The following is a 20,972-nucleotide window of genomic DNA, read 5'->3' as shown; positions in this document are numbered from 1 at the left end:
TGTCCGGAGCCTGTGCTCCGCAACGGGAGAGCCGCAACAGTGAGAGGCCTGCGTACGGCAAAAAAAAAAAAAAAAAAAAAAAAAAGTATTTAACCTTCTTTGTTGTTCATGAAGTGCGATCGTTTCTTCCTTTCCTGTATCTTCTGAGTCACTTCCTTCAAACCATTTCCATTTTTAACACCTTGTTCTCATAGTTTGCTAATAATAGTTAACAGTGCATACAGTTTGCCAAGCCCCATTTCTCTGCATCGCGTGTATTACCTCTTTTAATCCTCTAACAAGTGGTGTTATTATTGTCTCCATTTTACAGATGAAGAAACTGAGGCACAGTGAGGTGAACTGGCACAGGGACACAGCAGTTGTCAGGGGTCCCAGTCGCTCACATCAGGGTCATTTCTGTGGCTTCTTAGCTGGCCTCCCCACAGACCATCCCATTCCATCCGACATTACGGCTGCTCCATTCTTTTCCTCAAGCCCCATTTAACGCAGCATCCTCCTATTTAAAATGAGACAAAGCAGTCGTGGCTTTCAGGCTAAACGAACTATTCTTTCAGCCTTTGGGAATCTATTTTCAAGTTCCCCTTTCTACCTCTCCCTCCGCCACCCAGACACCCACGGAGGACAGGTCTGAATTCATTCCTTGGACTGTGTTGCTCTCCCCTGTGTCTCCACTTGGAACGTCCCACTTCTTCCTGTCAGTCCATCCATATTCTCCAATTTTTAAGGTTTCCCCAACACCCTCTATGTTGTTCCCAGACCTGTCTTTGAATGGGATAGCACTTAGAGCTCCTACATGCCACGTAGTTTTAGTACTTCCTTTCATGATTGAGTATTATTTTGTTAGCTTTCAATGCCCAACTAGATAGCCAGTTCCTCAAGGCAGGAACTGAGTGCTGTTCTGCGTTACTTCTGTTTATCTCTGCTAGGTCTGATATAGTTCTGGGGATAAGGATGTTCCCAAGAAGTACACGTTATTTCTATCAGAAAATGAATTTAATTACTAAATACAATTTGTTTTAGGAAGTGGATTTCTCTAGAGCTTGTAAAACTAAAAATATTATGCCCTGGACAGCCCTCGTTTGTAAATTGTATGGCTTCAAATACCAGGACATGATCATTACTGAGGGAGCCAGCAGCTTTTCTCAATTTGAAAAGAAATGTTCTTGACTTAATAGAGGGTCATGGCGCCACCAAGTGGCCCAAAGTGGTTGGTTTCTATACTAGCAATTACTATTCAATAGGGAAGGTATAAGTTGACTTGTGTTTTTCCCCAGCCACTACTGATGGGTAAATACAGACAGGGCACTTCAAGGTAGTCGAAGGTGCTTGATGAATTCGATCGTTTTCTCATTTGTAAAGATCACACTTTTCAATGAAAAAAAAAAGTATTCACCGACTCTTATTAGAACATGAATTCTTATTTTTTCTTAGAGGATTTTATTTGGTTGAATCAAATACATAGTTATTGAATACATGTGTGGATATATGTATTGAATATATTTATGAATAGAACAAAGCACTATATTCCCTGCAGATACAAATGAATAAAATACAGCTCCTGCTCTGACACATTTAGAAAAGACCACCACCATCACCATCTTCATCATAGCTAATAACAGTAGGTAGTATCAATTGAGCACTTCTCTGTGCCCAGCACAGTTCTAAGGGCTTCTGTGACACCGATATATCATATATCTCTACAAATAACTTGAAATTACTGTTACCCTTAAATTGAGATTTGGTAGAACATGAAATCGTTCAAGATTTGAAAGAATGTTAACTTCTATACTTCTTGTTTTTCCCCTGTGCACATTCATTGTTAAGTACCTATCAGAGGTGCAAAGCCAAAGAAATGTAGTAAAGTTTTGGAATTTCCGGGCAGTGATCATCATTTTTGTAAAATGTTGCTTGTATTTTCATTTCAGACTTTGTCCTACAACCGACACAATCTGACTGCCGACACAAGTGAGAGGCAAGCCAAGGAGATCCTGATCCGTCGAAGGCACAGCCTTCGGGAAAGCATTCGTAAGGACAGCAGCTTGAATCGGGAGCACAGGGTAAGGGGGCTTCGTGGCTCTGGGACGCAGAAGGCTTCCAACAGCAAAGCCAGGAGGATGGCCTTGGGGGGCTGATTCACAGGAATCCTGGGATGGAGTTCATCATCACGTCTTTGCAGACGTTGCTCGGACACCTGTCACCTTCCAGACACTGTCTAGGCACTTGGAATACGTTGGTGAACAGAATGACAGAGCTCTTTTCCCTTGTGGAATTCACATTCTAGTGGGAGAGAGGGCCATCAGGAATGGACAGAATAATTATCTGTTATGTTAGACACAGCAAGTGCTGTGGACAAAATAAACCTAAAAGGGCTGAGGAAGGAGACTGGGAGGATGGGGAAGGGTCATACAGTTTTAAACTGAATGGAAGGGCCAGGCTTCATTTGGAGAGTCTTGTTTGACCTTTCCAGGGAGAGGGTGCAGCCTGAAGGGGGGCTGCCATGCGTGCATGTGTGGAAACTTCTAGGAGGCCGTGTGTGTGTGTGTGTGTGCACGCGCACACACGTCAGGGGAGTCTCAGGTGCTCAGCATTCTACTTGGTCCAGGGCATTGCCATAGATAAGGAAGCCACTTTAAAAGGATATTCTGATTGATTGATCAAACATAGCAGGCAGTGCATCTCATTCTCAAAAATGTTCTATACTGAGCTGTCAGAGACCAAAACGGTTATGTGTGAACAATATTATTTTTTTTTACATGTGAAATGTGGTAGCATCGATTAAAAGTTAAAGAAACTAGAGACTGTGGCTTTGGAAATGCCAGCAAGTTAGCTATAGTAATACTTTCTGTTCTGTCATTTTCAAGATTTGTGAAAGTAAATACAACATGCTACATTTTTCATATATCTTTCTCCCTATCCATGTAGGTTCTAAGTCTTTTTTAGTAATGCGTTTATAAGTGGGTGTTTCTGTAGCTTTTCTTTAAGAAAAGCCGGTGGTTTTCATACCTTGCTCCTAAGGGTCCCACTTTATTTCTGTTTTCCTTAGTAGTACTGATTTCCATATTTTAGGAGAGGTTTTACCTATTTTAAATAAAATGACTATTACTTGGAAATTTATTCCCCATCCCTACAGCTCCTCACCCAGTAGTTTCGGAATCCAGAGCTAAAATTTTAATTTTTAACACCAGGGTTAGATTTGACATAGAATTCTAAGCCTGTAACATACAATAAATGACATGTGTGTCATCTAAATAAGGTTTTCTATTTTTTTTTTTACAGGCTTCCACCTCAACCTCCCGATATTTATCCTTACCAAAAAATACAAAGCTTCCAGAAAAGCTACAAAAGAAAAAGAATATTTCCAATGCAGGTATTGAATACAGCTGGAGCAAAAAGACTTTAAACTTATTTATTAGTGTTTATAAAATAGAAAAATTTTCCTTCTTCTTTTTTAAGGACAATGAGTTCAGTCGTTTGCAAATCTATAATAATAATTTGGTGACCTTTTATTAGTGTTGCATCCTTTTGGAATGGAGTTCTGTGCACGTTATACGTAATTCAATCAGTTATTTGATTCTATGCGATATAGCAAAAGCAGATGTCACCGTGTGTGGTTGGTGAACGGGTAAATAGAAAGTTGTCAGTCTTCAAAGGTTTTAATTTAATTCTATAATTCTTACAACATTTCTAACTTAAATGTTCATAATAATTTTAATATATTTTCATAAAGGCAACTATATAATTGACTTATGGCTGTAATTATTAAAGCTTTGACATGACGACTAATATCTCTTCATTTGATGGTAATCTTTATGTAGATTGCAAGCCATATTGGTGTTTTGACCATTTTATGAAAATGTAAAGGAAATAAAGCTGTGCATGAGATTGTACATCCTAGATCAAGGCAAGAATCTTCATAATAGCAGCTAATTATTGATCTGTTTACCGTGTGCCAGACACTGAACTGAGCCCCCTGGGGCCGTTCGGATGGGGCAGGTGAGCGCACAGCTGCCGCCAGGTGGTCTCAGTTTTGACATCCAGCTCCACCACTTACTAATATCTTTTGAACCTCAGTTACTTCATATGTAAAGTGGGTGATTATGAGGATTCAGTAGGTTAATGCACTTAAAAGTGCTTAGGACAGTGGCTGGCACATGGGAAGCTCCTCAGAATTAGCAAGAGTACACACTTGTGGACACGCGTGCTCACGGGACTTATGTACAACCCCAGGACTCAGTTGGAGTCGGGGTGCACCCTCTGGCCTCCCTGCCCGACCCCCAGAGCCCCAGGGAGGGCACAGCAGGTGCCAGACCCACGAATGTATTGGCCAGTCGCCTGTAACACCTTCTCCCTAAAAGGCCCGCCCACGCTGTCCTTCTTTTGCTCCCTGGCAGGTGGCAACAGCAGTGACTCAGATCCAGACGTCGGGACCACCGTCCTCAATCTGCAGCCCCGAGCCAGGCGCTTCTTGCCAGAACAGTTCTCAAAGAAAGCCCCCCAGGCCTATAAAATGGAATGGAAGAACGAGGTAGATGCTGATTCCGGCCAAGGGCAGCCCTGCAGCTCCCCAGCTGCCCACAGCAAAGAGGGGGGCCCCCAGGCCCCAGGCGTGCTCTGCCAGCCCCTCCTCTCCAAAGGCCACTTTGGCTCCGTGCGGGGGGGCGACCGTATGAACGAAGGCATCCGACCCAAGGCGCCACCTAGGCTGGTCCGAAGGGCATCAGAACCTGGAAACCAGAAAGGTCGATTCGGGAGTGAGAAGCCTTAATGGAAATGGCCAAAGCAGACCTGCCCTGCCCAGCTGTGGCTGGTTACCCAGCAACCTGCCCCAGCAAGGGAATCCACTTCCAACCCGCTATGCATCTACATACTGTCCTTGGGTGGTAGAGCCATGCCTTTGATCCATGGGGCGAATGCTTATCCCAAGAAGAAGAAAATCAAAGAAACAAAAGTCCTGTAAAATGTCTCATATGACCTGTTGCTAGCAGTTGTATTCTTTGCAAGCCTGAAGAAAAAAAAGCCACGTGTGCCTTTATTGAACTTGAAGGACAGAACTTGAAATTTTTAACACACCCTTGTTGGTGAAAGTTTTAATATATACATATATGCCTCAGATTTTATTTATGAAAAAATATGTATATCTGTAATTAGTTTTTCAGTGAACGGCACTAAAAATACTCAGAACACCTTTCCATGGCATCCGGGGCAGCTCCTAGAGGATGGGGGGCATCAGCTCGGGGGTGGAGGTGTTTCCTGATCCTGAGCTGATACCAGTCGGTTAAGGAAGAGCACAGCACGGAGCAGAGACCCCTGAGGACGGCAACAGCCAGAGCATCTAGGCAGAACCTCGTGGCCTGGCTCCCAGACTGTAGCGCCTATGAAATGAGAGTCAGCTGGTTTTCAATTTGTTCCTCGTTCTACTGTGTGTTTTGGGTGACATCTAGATTCCGTCTCCCCGTCGTGTTTAAATGGTACAAAGAGAAGGGCTGTGTGGGTGAAACCAGCTTATGCTGTACGCCAGACTCAGAGCCAGCTTGTGATGAAGTTTGGCCTCACGTGGTGGGTGTGGAGATGACAGGGCAGCGCCTGCACAGCTGGCTGCCGGGTTTTATATTGTGCAATACTGGGAGGAGGATGCAGGAGATCCCCTGTCACGCCCCCCTGCAGCCACCTGCTTTAGACCTTTTCTGTAGCACATTCTAGAACTTTGAATCCAGGACAGAGGCTCCAAGCAGACAAAGATAAAAGTAGGGATAAACAATATTCCAATGTTTAACCAATTGGTGAGAATTCAGGTTTTGAATTTTATGCAGGATGCACTTTGGAGAATGTGGGAGTTTTCTTTTTTTTGCACTAGTCTGTCATTTGTTACCTCTCCCCACTCAAGAAAGTAGTAGCTCAAATTCTTCATCTAAAAACGAATTCTACTCATCTGAGTACTTTTTAAAAGTACAGCAGAAAGACAAGAAGTGGAACATAATCATTAAAGATTAATATTGGAATCTCTCAGACGATAGATTTTATCGGCCTGTCACTTTTCCCAGAAAAACCCCCTCTTTAAAACTTGACTAGAAGAAGACTCAGAATTTCTGGGTTTAGATATGAGATGAAGCCACTCATGTAGTCCCTTGGATTCACATTGGAGATACAGCAAAGGAGACAAGTGACCACATACAATTGCTGGAAAAATATGAATAAATTAAACAAAGATCCGGTACTTAGAAATCCTCAGCCGTATATCTTATCCCTTCCTTCTTCCTCCACCAACGTGAAGTAAATCTTCTACCTTTTTTTCTCATGTTCTAAAATCTTGGAATACTGCTCGATTGTTGGGCATGAGACAGAGGGAAGGGTAAACACACAAGGTACAAGTTCAAAAAGTGCACGATTTCTTTCCCAAACTCTCCCAGGTTGATCAGTGGAAAGCAGTGTAGACGTAATTTGAAAACTACAAGTTCAGGACCCTGTGCCAAAATTCTTAATTTTAAATGGAAATATTTATATATAAAAAATATATATGTATTTCATCTGCTGGAAATAAATTAAAACTGACTTTTAATTTAGAATTTCCATTATAGGACTATGATTCATCAAGAGATGTGATGTATATTTTTGAGTTTGAAGACTAAGTTACAGTTTATGAAATCTGAAAAGGAAGGTTGAAATGTAAAATGATCTTAAAAATGAATTTCCTGGTTTTTCTTGGTGTCCTAGATTAATAAATATTAGAAGGAGTCTAACGTTCTGGAACGGAAGGAGAAAAACATGGAAATGTTTATTATGATACTTGTTAAGCACGTGGACCAAATTCAGCTTTCACCAATTAAAAGTCAGGTAAAACACTTGGATGACATTGTGTAAATTTCGAAAAAGGAACACTTATGTCATTTTATCTTTATTATCAGTTTAAATTTTTCCTTATCTGTGGAATGATAAAATCGATGAAAAAGAAATTTGACTTTAGTTTTTTCTCTGTACCTTCTTTTTATGAAATTATTAATTTCTAGACACTACAGGAGGAGAGGGTATGGAGTTGAAACCCTTTAACTAAATGTCACAACAATCTAAATTTCTGCAGTAGAGAAACATCCCTGCCCTTGTAAATGATTCCCTTGTTTCAAACAACACTTGATCCGGCCAAAGTTCCAATGTGACTGTGGAATTTTGATGGGTCTTTAATATTTGTTGTCAAAAAAATTTGATTTGAACTATTTACAAAGTCAGGGCTTATTTCTTTATATGTGATGTTAAGGCCAATTACTGAGGGCAGTTCTGTCAGTTAGCAAACGATTAGAAATTGGCCCCAAAGTCTGACACTTTTTAGAAACATGTGTTTGCTGTATATGCCCCCAAACATTCAGGGTGAAATTCCCTTCGGCTTTTGCTATTCGGCTTTTGCTAAGTTTTGGAGTCGGAGTGTACCGTTTTACCTGGGGTTGGGGGCATGTTTGTTTATATAAGAAGCAAGAAGCAGTTACTTATTATGTCTCAGCACATTTTGCATCTGTTGCATTGCCCAAATCATGTTTATGTTAAAACTGGCATTTCACAAACAAGTATGAGAACTATAATATTTTATTAGTTCCAAGTGCATACTTTACTCTTTCAAGAGTGATTGAAGGGTTTCTTTATGCAGTTGACGTAGCTGTGACATTATCTGTTGAGGCCTGAACACTGAATATTGATTCCCTCCGTCAGCTTGAACAAGTCAGGCTCATGAATCAGAACTGTCTGGTGATCTGGGGTTTTCTGGTTCGTTTTTTTTTTTCTCCACTCTTAGAGCAAAATGGGTAGTTTGCTGGTTTTTTTTTTTTTTTTTTTTTGATGTGAACCATTTTTTTTTAGTCTTTATTGAATTTGTTACAATATTGCTTCTGTTTTATATTTTGGTTTTTTGGCGGCAAGGCATGTGGGATCTTAGCTCCCTGACCAGGGATTGAACCCGCACCCCCTGCGTTGGAAGGCAAAGTCTTAACCACAGGACCGCCAGGGAAGTCCCAGCTTGCTGGTATTTTAAATCCTACATTTTAACCAGGTCCTTTCTTCAACCTACCTGCAAAGCAAGTGAGAGCCCCAGCTGGTAACTGCTGCCTGGCAGGGACCACGGCTCTCGTCCACGAGAAATGACAAGAAATGACAGCTCCCTTTGGAATTTTTCCCAATGTCATTCACTCCCCACGTGGCTGACACCCTCAGACGGTCGGTCAGCAGATGGTGGCCAAATACCCACATGGTTAGTTAGTTGTTGAGTGTTGTCAGTGTTCTGCTGGCACATCATTTTCCAATCCCTTTTGTATTTCTAGTTTTCTACTATTCTTTTTTCAAATAAAATTCTACTTGACTACCTCTAAGAATAGTCAATAAACTCTGGGTCAGTTCTCATACCGGTCTGGTCTGGGAATGAGTTTTTCTGTGTGCAGAGTTAACCTAGCTACTGTAAATGGACGGTCACGTTTCAACCCGCATGGCGTATTGATTGTTTTGGATGGCTCGGGACCTTTCAGTCTGTCACAGAGGTTTTATGGGGACCCGTCATCCTCGTATTGTAGGGTGGAGAAAATCCCTCTGTGAGATGCCCAGCCGACTTAATTCTGGACATACTGGTGGTGACTTTTCTGATTTTCACTTCTGTAACGAAATACTTTGAATTAAATATTCAAATGTTTTTCCCCTTTTTATTTCATTGGGTCCTGCTGAGTCATAAGTATGAGTGGTAACTGAGTTTCTAATTTAAACGAGGCTTTTTTTCTACTTAAATTTCTAATTTAAACGAGGCCTCCAGTTACAGTATCTGCCAAACAAATTTTATGTGTGTATGCTGACAAAGGAGCGCTTCTCCGGGTTTCTGTGAAATGTCGTACAGAAGTTTAAAATATTAAGTTACATGGAAATGTCTAATTAATCACTATGGAGAAAATAATACATCACATGAAACTAGGGAAGCCCCAGAAATTCCAATTTTTTAATATTTATACATCAAAACCATTCTCATTTGTACTAAATGGGGTCACGAGAGCTGGAATTTGTGAAAGAAGAATTTTTAAGAGTATTAAAGTAGTTTCAGGGCCTTCCCTGGTGGCACAGTGGTTGAGAATCCGCCTGCCAATGCAGGGGACATGGGTTCGAGCCCTGGTCTGGGAAGATCCCACATGCCGCGGAGCAACTAAGCCCGTGCGCCACAACTACTGAGCCTGCGCTCTAGAGCCCATGAGCCACAACTACTGAGCGCATGTGCTGCAACTACAGAAGCCCACGCGCCTACAGCCCGTGCTCCCCAACGAGAGAAGCCACTGCAACGAAGAATAGCCCCCGCTCTCCACAACTAGAGAAAGCCTGCGCGCAGCAACAAACACCCAACACAGCCAAAACTAAATAAATAAATTTATAAAAAAAAAAAGTTTCGGATACCTATATATCTCAAAGTAGGCTAGCACTGCTACTGCATTAGGGAACCTGATTGCGGGAATAAAGATTATAACTGGTCCATTAATTTTCTATATGTAAACAGGCCCTGGCCAAGGACTCAAAGATAACGTCTGCTCTGCAACATTAACTGCTGCTTCTCAAGCCAGTCCGAACAAAAAACATGAGGTTAATACTGACCTTTGTCTTAACCCGATGATTTTAAAGGTTATGCAGAGGTACGTATCAACCCACCAAATTTTAGGTTTTCACGATCACAGTTTTTGGCACCTGACAAAACTGTTTACGTATTATATTTGCTACCTTAATTACCTCTTACTGTCTGTGAGAGGTTAATTACCTCTTACTTAACCTTTAGCTAGAAAGTTATTTTGAACAGCGGTTCCAACTTGGCATGTTTCAGTGTGTCATTTATTCCAAAGAGATGGTGCGGTGAAGGTGATTTGAAGGTGATGGGAGAAAATGCTCACCCTTGTCAGTGACATCACTGCCTGGCACTGTTAGAAGTGGGACTTCAGGACGCCCAGGCCTGTGCTTCAGCCCAGAGCACAGATGAAGGCAAACGCAGAACCTGCACCCAGCTGCGTGCACACAGACCCACAAGGCCAAAAGCCCCACGGTCAGCAACTGAGTGCTTATTACGTTAGGCTCGTTTCAGATATTTCACATGGTTTCAACCTCATGAAAGCAAACTCAGGATGGGTTTGGTAGGGGAGGTAGCACGGGAAAAAGCAATTCTCAGTCTAGATGAGAACCTGAGTCCCAGCTATTCAAAATGGAACAGAGATTCTCTGAGAAGCCCCAAGAAAGGTTGTGTCCCATTCCACGATGTGACTTGCAACTATTAATATTAATAGCTTTACTTTTTTTCCCCAGTGTGCTTTGGGAAAAGAAGTTTTATTTATCAAAATGTTGTACAGTTTAAGAGTGATCAAAACACAATTCTTTTTTCTAACAAGATTCTTACAGCCCACTTTTATACTATATATTATTAGTAATTAACACTCTTTAATGTTTATAATTATCTTTCCCCCTTGAGGAACAATGCCAACTGTTTGAGTATCCATTTTCAAAATAAGAATCAGCACAATTTCTTACAATGTATTGAATCAAGAAAATAGTAGAAATTTAAAAATTTTTATTTTCACAGACAGCTATTTGTAAAATGGTGAGTTTAGATGATGTTTGAGAAAAACAGATTTAAAGTAAAATGATGTTTTAAAGTAAGTATTTATGCACCTGATTAATTAGAAACAAATCCTTCTGTGATGACGTGTTTTCCTGAAACTATCTGCTCACCATCAGTATAGAATAAATTTCAGATTATGTATATATTTGGTGTTGATTTACAAGCCAAAGGCTTGTTGTTTTTACTATTAAGATGTGTGTTAGCATATAAAAGGCTAAAATTTAAAGCACTGATTCAGGACCCTGAAATCAATAAATACATAAGGACACAACAATAGCTTCTAAAAATTACAATTTATTAGAATAAATAATACCTCATTATAATTTTAAAGGAATTTTACTATTAAAAAATCATTACCATATAACTGGCAAATTCTTCAGGAAAAAAAATCAGGGATGAAAAATGTTTTTTCAGCCCATCACCCTGTTCCATTGTATATCATCCTAGCTAGACATGCAGGAACCTTATTTCGGAGGCTTCTTAAAAGCTGGCTCCTAGGGGCACAGGGCTTATGGAGCATCTCCGGGCTGGCTTCTAAAGTGCATTCCAAATAAAAAGCTGTTCTCTCACAGCAGTTGCCCAAGTGCCTAAAATTTTCGCTCGAGTGGGCTGCCTCTCCTCCCAACAGATTTCTCCATCTTACAGAAGTGTCCTCAGGATAAGATGCCTTCTTAATGTTCTTTAAGGTCCCATAAATGCCCACAGGTGTTCCCCGCCAGGTAACACAGGAAGGGCACGGCATGCTCAACACTCAGGATGAGCCTCTCTCACCCGGCCGAGCTCCGCCAGACCAGACACCTGGGTGGTACTCACAGTCCCTCCCGGGGCCTGGGGCTCCCTGCCATCTGTCGGCACGCGAGGTCACCCTGAGCATGGTGGGTGAGCCCTTCGTGATCTAAGCCCTGGATGCTCAGCTCTGGGTGTGCCCTGAGCACCCGGGGCCCCCGAGGTCTAGGGCAGGCTCTGGGCATCAGATGACTCTAACGTGCAGCCAGGGCACAGCACCCCTCATTCTAGACCCTTCCCCTTGCTCCAGGATAACTCGCCAGACCTCAGGTTCCAGGAGGCCACAGGGCACTGGGTGTGGAGCCGTGCAGCCGTCACTGCCACGCCAGGCATACCCCACTCCCTTTCTGCTCTTTGCTCATCCCTCTGGGCACAAGCAGAGATGCAGCTTCCTCTGTGGAAAAGGCCAAGTCCTCAAGAACCCCAAGCCCCAGGCTGCTTCAGAGCACGTACCAGCTGTGGCTGACACAGTGTTGGAAAGGAGGCAATTTCCTTTATGAACTTTTCAGGCAAGTTCAATGCCTCTAAAGTAAGAGTCCATGTAATAGTATTAGGTTAGCCAAAAAGTTCGTTCGGGATTTTCCGTAAGATGGTATGGAAAAAACCCGAACGAACATTTTGGCCAGCCCAAGTTGAACCAGATGTAACTTCAGATATTTTTGACTTACGAAAAGAGCAATTTCATGTGGCTCAACCTAACGCACTGCAAAAGAGTACAGAAGTTACTCAAGAGAATTAAAAAAAAAGCCCACAGAGTTTGAGCAGACCTGGCGGATGCTACGTGCTCGGTGGACACCAGCTGCTGGTGTTACAGTTCTCACTGCTGTTGTCATTATTCGGTCTTTACATCAAGTCTAATCAAAGAGGCACTGCCGAGCGGGGACAGGCTCTCTGACTGATTCTGAATGAAAACCCAGGCACAGGGCGAGAACTCACCCACAGGGACTCTAGCCAGGGCAAACAGGAACACGTTGGTAGCTGCTCCAAGAATACGATAGCCCAGGGCACGGCACAGGATGCACACCAGCAAGGAAGACCGTCTTCCGACATCACTCCAGCAGCCCTGAGGAAGCAGGGAGAACAGAAAGCCTCTGACTTCCTGTAAGTAACCATACCACCCCGGAAATACCCCCAAAACATGACCCGGTGGGAAAGGAAACATCGGGGGACGGGTTTCAGATCCTGTGCCTTTTGACACAGTAAGCTATTTTCTCTGATCTTTCACATGCTGAGTGGGAAAACACAACATAGTTTTTTTTAATCACCCAAAAGGCTAAGATACCAAAGAAAGCATCTGTGATCATCTGATAGCAAAGAGTGTCTGGAGGGACGGGGGAAAGATAATTCTTAAAGCCTCATTGTGTCTTCCTTCTCAGTGCTTTATGCAACTTAACTCCTTAGTAACCACAGTCACCATTTAGAACTTGAGAAAATACAGAAAAAACAAAATGAATATAAAAATACCTCATAATCCCAAATCTACATACGTTTCTAACAAAACGACTACACTGCACACATTTTGTAGCTTGCTTTTCCACTTAACATCTTGATCATCATTCCATGTCATTAAGAACTTGCCTTTATCTTTCCTCAATTTTCATTTCAATGGATTTTAGAAATTCTCCACTCTTTTGACCTGGGAGAGGTCACTGGCCTCCCGTGTTCATAGGGCAGTGATGTAATCCGGCAGCTACGCCCTGGGCCCTGGGCCAGGCTGTCCGGGTTCAGCTCCAGACTCTCATCTCCACATACTGCACGTGTATCAGTCAATATAATTACACACAGAGGCACATCTCTGAGCTCAGCTTCTCTATTGTAAAGTAGCAGTAATCATAATATCTGCCTCGGAGATTCCTCTCCCCCGTCAACACTTGCCATGTGCTTTATGTAAAAAAAATGAATCATTAAAAACCCATAACCCCCAGACTGGTGGTTAAGGCTGGTTATTATGAGGATTAAATGTTATAATGTGCTTAGAACAGGGCCTGACACATCGTAAGTACTTGATAAATACTAGTCACTTTAGAGAATGGACTTGAGGATATGGGGAGGGGGAAGGGTAAGCTGTGACAAAGCGAAAGAGCGGCATGGACATATATACACTACCAAACTGTAAGGTAGATAGCTAGTGGGAAGCAGCCGCATAGCACAGGGAGATCAGCTCGGTGCTTTGTGACCGCCTGGAGGGGAGGGATAGGGAGGGCGGGAGGGAGACGCAAAAGGGAGGGGATATGGGAACATATGTATATGTATAACTGATTAAATTTGTTATAAAGCAGAAAATTAAAAAAAAGAATAGCAGCAAGAAGACTTGTAAAAAAAATACTAGTCACTCTTATTAAAATGCATATAGTAAAAAATATTAGACTAATCTCATTTAGCAAATCTTTTCTTTGCAAAGATTTGATTTTAAAATTAAAAATTTAATGAAACTTTTAATTAAAATTTGTATTTACAAAAGTAGTGGTTAAAGAAGACATTTTAAGTAGGTATTCCTCTATCTGAAGGTTTTCTAAGGAAGGTTCTCATTAAATTACAGCTATGAGATACATGAAATGTGCTTTGTAAGCACCAACATAATAAAGCAAAGGATCAATTTGAAAAAGAGGGTTGGGCCACAGCTGGCAGTAAAAATTCATGAAGTGCTGCTGTGTTCCAAGTGCACTGGTAAGTCCTGCTGATAAACATAAATAAACAAATCAAGCCTGGTCTTTATTCTCAGGGAGGATGGAGTCCAGTAGGAGAAAGGCACTTGAGTAATTAAAATACACTGTGATTTAACTGACAAAATATATACACACATATCAAGTATTCTGGTAGTGAGTTTCCAAAGAAAACAGAAAAGACATTTATTAAGATGTATCCTAAATTCTTTACTCACAAGAATGAATATGAAATATGACATATCACTCTACAAGCAAATGCGTTAGTTTCCTATATAATCCGATAACACATCTATTAAGGCAGTGACAGGTGGCGTGTAGGGAAACAGTAATATGTGCTTAGAGTTTAGATACTGAGATTAGGGGACTTTGTCAAATTATTTAAACTTTGTAAGTCTTAATTTCCTCCTACATAAATGGGAGATACCCAAATACTTTCCTGGGTCACTGTAAGGATTAAATGAGAATATGACTATTACTGTTAGGCCAATTTAAAACATGAAAGACTTCCACAAAGAAATAATCAGGGAGTAACTGGTTATTTAAGAACTCGTGAAGGGATCTGACTGAATTCCTCTATTTTAAAGTATATTTTAGGGACTTCTCTGGTGGTGCAGTGGTTAAGAATCCGCCTGCCAATGCTGGGGACACGGGTTCGAGCCCTGGTCCGGGAAGATCCCACATGCTGTGGAGCAACTAAGCCCACGTGCCACAACTACTGAGCGTGCGTGCCACAACTACTGAAGCCCGCGCACCTAGAGCCTGTGCTCCGCAACAAGAGAAGCCACCACAATGAGAAGCCTGCGCACTGCAACGAAGAGTAGCCCCCGCTCGCTGCAACTAGAGAAAGCCCGCGCGCAGCAAAGATGACCCAACACAGCCAAAAATAAATAAACAAATAAATCCATTAACAAAAACAAATGATAAAATATATTTTACACATGAGCCACTCTTCGGAAACACAGTGTTGTATGTACATGGTGTTCACTCACTGTGAGACCAGCTATTTAGACCAAGGTCACAGCTGATCAATCCCTGGGACAAAACTGACCATTCTGTTTGTACTGCACGAATGACTGGATGCCGAGGCCTCAGGACCAGCATGGTGCAGTGGAGGGCACACAGGAGCAGGGAAGAAGGGGCACATCAGTGAGAGGTGCTGAACTGCAAACTACTGCGTGGTCAGAAGTGGCAGTGGCGAGATCAGCTCTGGATCTTTCTACCGCCTGCGGTCGGCGTACAACCCACCACTCCCAGTGGCTCCTCCGTCTATACACTTAAGTTTTATAATTGATAAGCCACGTAGTTCAAAAAGGCCCAACTTCAAATAGAATCCTAAGATCTGAATGGATTTGATGACTGTCAATTAATTGAAACAAAACTGGTAATAACTTCTGTTTACATTCTTTTCTCCTAGTAAAAAGTTGGCAGGAATCATGGGAAAAACATGTTACAATTTAAAAAGTGGGCTCTCATTCTGACTCAGAGAGGTCCTTTCAGATCTAGCCACACAATCTCTTCAGGCCTATGTCTTCTCAGAGGTCAACTGAGGGAGAGAGATGACCGAGGGATCCTTCTTGAAATAAGGCCACTGCAAGTCCTCACCATCTGCACACTTCCTTTTTGGTAAACCTCAAACCCCTATTTTACTACAGCCACGATGGGTGGCCTCAGAGGCGTAGGGTTATACTTTCAAGATGTGTTGCCAGGTGGAAGAGGACTTACCACCAATGTGCTGGAAAAGAACTGCAAAATGCCACAGGAGTAGCCTGTAAAAAACGTAAGTAACATCTATAAAATCAGCTAGACCCATCACAAAAATGGATGAAATTAACAGAAAAACATTAGGGGAAAAAGACCATTTTTAAAAAGTAAATTACCCCATAAAAATTTTTCAGATGGAAGAATAAAGTAATATAATTTTTAGTAAAAGGCCTTCAGAATAAAATTGAGGGAAAGCAGGAGAGACTGGAGGCAAAGGTCACCCTTAGGGACCTTGAGAGAGTCCTTCTCACCCTGCGTGAGGCGAGAAGTCATGACTTCTCCATGATTATAACATTAGGCCACAGGTTCCCACAGGCAGGAGTCCAGGCCTAACCAGCTCCCTGGAGAGGCTGAGTAAGTACCTGTGACGTCACAGGCGGTGGGGGGCATGGGGGTGATGCGATACCTGGAAACCTCTCTGAACATACGTAGTCTAGGAAAAGATGAACTATATTTGCTCCAGGGTCGTACTTTGAAATAGTCTGAAAATTCATTTTATCCCCTTTTCAGTTCACCGTTGGATATTACTTAGCTAAAAGACTGATGTGTTTTCAGGTCCTCAGTTCACGGGGGTTGAAAATCAGTGCTCTGAAAATGTGCAGGACTGCTCACCTACTATTCCAGCAACTGTTGGACTCGCTCCAAGAGACCTGACACGAAGGCTCAGTAAAGGGACAACCATGCTTACACCAAAGAAATCCTAAGCAACGAAACGCTCATTAACGCAAATTGGAAACTGAGGCCTGGGTGTTTTTAAAGTGGTGATCCTAATTATAAACTGACTTAAAAAACCCCACAGTATCTAAAATTTTGGGCAAACAAGAACTCAAAATTGTATTCTACAGGAAGCTATACTCATCAAGTTCAAAGAATCAAGGAATCCAAATACAATGTGTAACAATAGTTGCCACCTGTAAATGCCTGGATCGCCCTGACGGAGAATCCATTTTAACTTTAGCTTCTTTGTCACTGATCCTTAATATTCAAGGAACATGTACTACATGCATTCCTCAAATTTAAAAAAATGGGGGGTAATGAAATGAGCAAAGAGAGCAAAGCAGCACCTATTAAATAATGTGAAATTCCTCCCGGAGTCAAGGAAGGAGACCCATGTGCCGTCTACAGCCTGACAAGGTAAGACCTGAAGGGAAAGTCTCAGTACAGCAGAAAGGAGAGAGAAGGCTGGTGTACTAGGGGATGGCCTACTGTGCTTCACTAAGGCACAGAAGGTGCATGGGCTCTGGGGTCAGAGGTTTTCAATTCCAGCTCCATCACTTAATAAGCATGTGCCCTGAGAAAGTTATTTCATGTTACCAGTGTCCGTGCCGTCATCTGTAAACAATGGAGATAACAGTACCTGCCTGGTAGAAACGGGATGAACATTAAGAGACATGATGTCTGAGTGAGGTCTGACACAGCAGAAGTGGAAATGTGTTCTCTTTCCTTCAATTCTGGGGTAAGTACTGATCGTTTTGGCTAATACTCTGAGTTAGTAGAAAGACATTTTTTCCTTTAAGTTTTGTCTTCCTTCCTCTGTCACTTGGTTACCTGCTACAACCGGTTCAGGAGAGGAAAAACACATCTTGCACACACACAGAGAGTTTTCTTTATACTCAACCCAAATTCCTTTTCCTGTAATCCTGGTTAAAGAGAAATATCTTTTTTCTTCCACAATTAATCCTTTGCTTCCTTCTCTTGGTGGCTGCACATTAACCTAACATAGAAACATGAACTTCCAAATACGCTTCTTAGGGGCCCTTTTCCATGGTTACAGCTTTAGATGACCATATACTTAATATCCAGTGACCTTAAATAGCTGACACATTTATAATACCAGAACCATGGCTCATTATTTCAATTTTAAGATTACTTAAAACTTCCTCTGTTTCTGAGCCAATTTCTTCTGGGCTTTACTATCAGCTTTGCCCCATCAGCCTGCTGATGTTTTATATGATTTATAAGACTCAAAATACATCAGCTAGCTGTTGAGTTTTCTGGATTTTTCAGAAAAGGAAACTCAATTGTCCAACAAGATTTTTTTTTCCCAAAAAATTCCCAGTACCACTTGTCATTTATTTCAAATGATTATTCTAAATAAGACGGGGAGAGGAAGCTGTAAGTAGTCAGGCTGAAATCTATAGGAGGTAAATACGAAAACAGCAACTCATGATAGACTTACTTTAACACTTAGTGAGCCTGAAAAATAGTACCTTTCTCTAGCCGGCTGCTAGCTCTTTCCTCTCAGGAAGTTCTGTTTTAAAATTGACTTCTCCATAACTATAAAGGGCAACTTCTCCCTTCTTCTGAAGCCATAGCTTCTTCAAAACCACCCTCTTTTGAGTGCACTTCACATCTGGCAACTGGTTATGTGCTTATAACCATTTATAAGGAAATCAGGTGAGAGAGGACCACTTAAACCTTTCTTGGGGAACATCTACCTCTCTCAGTGATATATGATGAATACATTCTAAAGTTTCAGGACCCTTTTCAGGGTAGGAACCCAAACATTTCTTGATGAGTGGATTATCTTTTTTTAAAAAAAGAATTATCACCTGACTAAAGCTGATTAAATGGAATCTAAATCTCTCCGGGTACCTGGAGGAAAGAAAGGACCGCAATCATAGATCTTAGCATCATCTTAGGATGCTAATCAAAAAGTACCTAGAGGGTCATTTTAGTCTTCCTTCCTGAACAAATTAAAACCTGGAAACACAGATAAGAGCTAAAAACAAAACATTTTGGTAAATACTTTAATCTTATTCCTTTCCTCTCCCAATTGGAAACCATCTTCCTAAAAGTCTTAGGGGTCTTTACATCCCTAGGTATATTAAAAATAACAACTAAATTATGTATAATATTCCTTAGATGTTAGCTAACAAAGAGCCTTTAGATTCTTCAAGGATACCCAAAGTGGCATATATTTTAATTGTTTACAACGTTTTCCATTAAAAAATTCCCTATTCTCTTTTAACTCTGGGAAATCTTACATTTTCTCCTTAAGATATTAGAGACCTACTGCTTCTTTCTAATTATTAAAATTATTAAAACTTTCCATCAGGCTTGCTAGATTAGACTGTGCCATGTGCACAGCATGTAGCCAACATACGAGAAGCTTGGAATATTCAAATCTGTATCGGAAGGCCATAGTGAATGATCTGCAAATTTATCTTTAAAATCTCAAACTATTTTGCATTCTCATCATGTTGGTCTCCAAAACTCTCTGAACCCTGGTCTGGACTTTCCAGGTAAGGGTCCAAATCCTTTTCATCTGGCAGAGCCAGATTCCAGTACCATCTGAGTTAGGGTGGTCCCCATCCCCTACCAGAGCATGGATGACACAGAACTCCCTTTCCAAATTTGAAGAACCACCCACAGTGGACGTTTCTGAATTCTGGGTGACTGGATTGGAAGGCTGGAGAGGCACCACATCCTGAGACTGAACTAAGATTAAAGAAATGGGATCAGAAGGAGAGCCAGGCTCTGAACCCAAGCACTGAGCCTGGGGTGGGGTCTGCCACGGTAACTGGAGACACAGATCCTGGTGCAAACGTTGCTCTCCCTGGGTGTCTCACGGTTCTGTGTCTAAGGGATTTGATGAATATGCTTTCATCGTTGCCTTAACAACTACTAACTCAACATTAAACTTTACAGACTGTTGAACACCTTGCACTGAAGATGGGGAAGGAGGCTGTCTCCCCGCTCCTCTCCTAGCTAAGCACAGCTCAGCATCCTAACTCGAGTCAGGCATCAGACTGGGGAGTTGTGATCTTCACCTGCATCTGGGCAGAAAACAGTAATTTCTCTTTGCCAGGACCCAGTGCCCTTGGGGACCATCTTCAAGGCCTCAGAAGGCAGCCTTCTCCCATTGACACTTAAACCTGACCAGCTCCTTTTGTCTTCAAGATAAAGTCCCAGGCCCAGCAAAGAGGAAATCCTCCTGGGTCTTTGTCCCAAGGCTGCCCTAACCCGGATTAGCTCACAACCAGGGCAACTGAACCAGGCCTAGACTTGGGGAAAGAGGGGTGAAGAGGCACATGTAGGGTTCCCTCATATAATGGCACAGGAATTACCAACACAAGCTTAGTTTTAGTTAGTAATACTGCAAGGTCTTCCCGGTTGGGAATGTGTATTACAGTGCCTGGAGCTCCATAACCCCTACCCCATAACAGGTTTTCAGAAATTCCATGAATAAATGGAGGGCCAGCTGGCTGGATGGCTTACCCTACCATACACTCAGTTTTCTAATCTTCCCATTCTACGTGGGAAATTAATAACTGTCCTTATTAAACCAGGACGCGCACACAAATCGTAACAAAACCGAACCTGCCTTGTACAGTATATAAACAGTTTGTCGAAAGGCAGATGTGTATAATTCACTGTGGTTTGCATTTTTAAGCATTCCAGTCTACCAGGAACCCTAAGGAAAATGTACCTAATTCTGCCCAAGCGGGGTGATCAACAGAACTTCCCCACCTGGCCTGGTAAAAAGGACGTATATGTTCCTACCGTTCCCGCAGCTACTGCACAGCTGGGCTTCCCCAAGCTTGCCCGGAGCGCCCCTGCTGTCCAGGCTGCAGGTGATGCACCTCCCACAGGATCTAACACCCAGGGTCACCCTCGAGAGCGACTCGGTCACCGAGTCACACCTGAAGCTGGTGCTGGAGCATCTTAAACAGCGGGGCTGCGATTGGGGGGCGCGAACTGGGCCCAGTGCAGGCGCGAAGGGCAGGCCTCATTTGTGGTCAGGTGCACAGGTAAGGGGGTTACGGGGCAAGAGCGGGACTGAGAGGTAGGGAGGCATCACCAGGCAGACCGCTGCAAGGAAAAGCAGCCTTGATCGGGTTCCAGGTCGCGGACGCAGCCGGCACTTCGCGCCCAGCCCCGCACGCACTCACCAGGAATCCCACCAGGTAGAGACAAAGCAGGAAGCGGCGGGCTCCGACGGTACCGGGGCCGGAAGCCCCCGCCTGGGTCCCTGTCCTGGGTTTCTGCCGCGGCCACGGTGTCGCCGAGGCCAGGTTCCGGTCCGGAGCCCTGCCGCCTCAGCCCCAGCGTTCCCTATGCGAACACGCGCCGGGGGCTGCGCTCACGTGACAGGCCCGCGGCGCTGGCCCCGCCCCTAGGCGGAAGCGAGCGGCTGCGCCTGCGCA

The 20,972-nt window shown here is 42.8% G+C and overlaps 1 protein-coding gene and 1 long non-coding RNA gene across 2 annotated transcripts in view; one reads left to right on the top strand and one right to left on the bottom strand.

Annotated features, from left to right (window-relative positions):
* The window catches only part of SLC9A2 (solute carrier family 9 member A2), an 87,573-nt gene extending 82,808 nt beyond the window's left edge, over positions 1–4,765 (top strand). Inside the window, exons 10-12 of the mRNA XM_060117718.1 lie at positions 1,926–2,057; positions 3,277–3,367; positions 4,392–4,765. Of these exons, the coding sequence (XP_059973701.1) occupies positions 1,926–2,057; positions 3,277–3,367; positions 4,392–4,765 (597 nt within the window). The remainder of the gene's footprint in view (positions 1–1,925; positions 2,058–3,276; positions 3,368–4,391) is intronic.
* LOC132501938 (uncharacterized) lies at positions 1,446–20,911 on the bottom strand. The gene is made up of 3 exons (XR_009534355.1): positions 20,718–20,911; positions 12,332–12,458; positions 1,446–4,724 (listed from the first exon to the last, which is right to left on the bottom strand). It is a non-coding gene; the product is annotated as an uncharacterized LOC132501938 (long non-coding RNA).
* Positions 20,912–20,972: the final 61 nt, after the last annotated feature.

This window comes from Mesoplodon densirostris, chromosome 14 (assembly GCF_025265405.1).
Source record: "Mesoplodon densirostris isolate mMesDen1 chromosome 14, mMesDen1 primary haplotype, whole genome shotgun sequence".
Classification (NCBI taxonomy): domain Eukaryota; kingdom Metazoa; phylum Chordata; class Mammalia; order Artiodactyla; family Ziphiidae; genus Mesoplodon; species Mesoplodon densirostris.
This window is presented reverse-complemented; position numbering and strand designations above follow the sequence as displayed.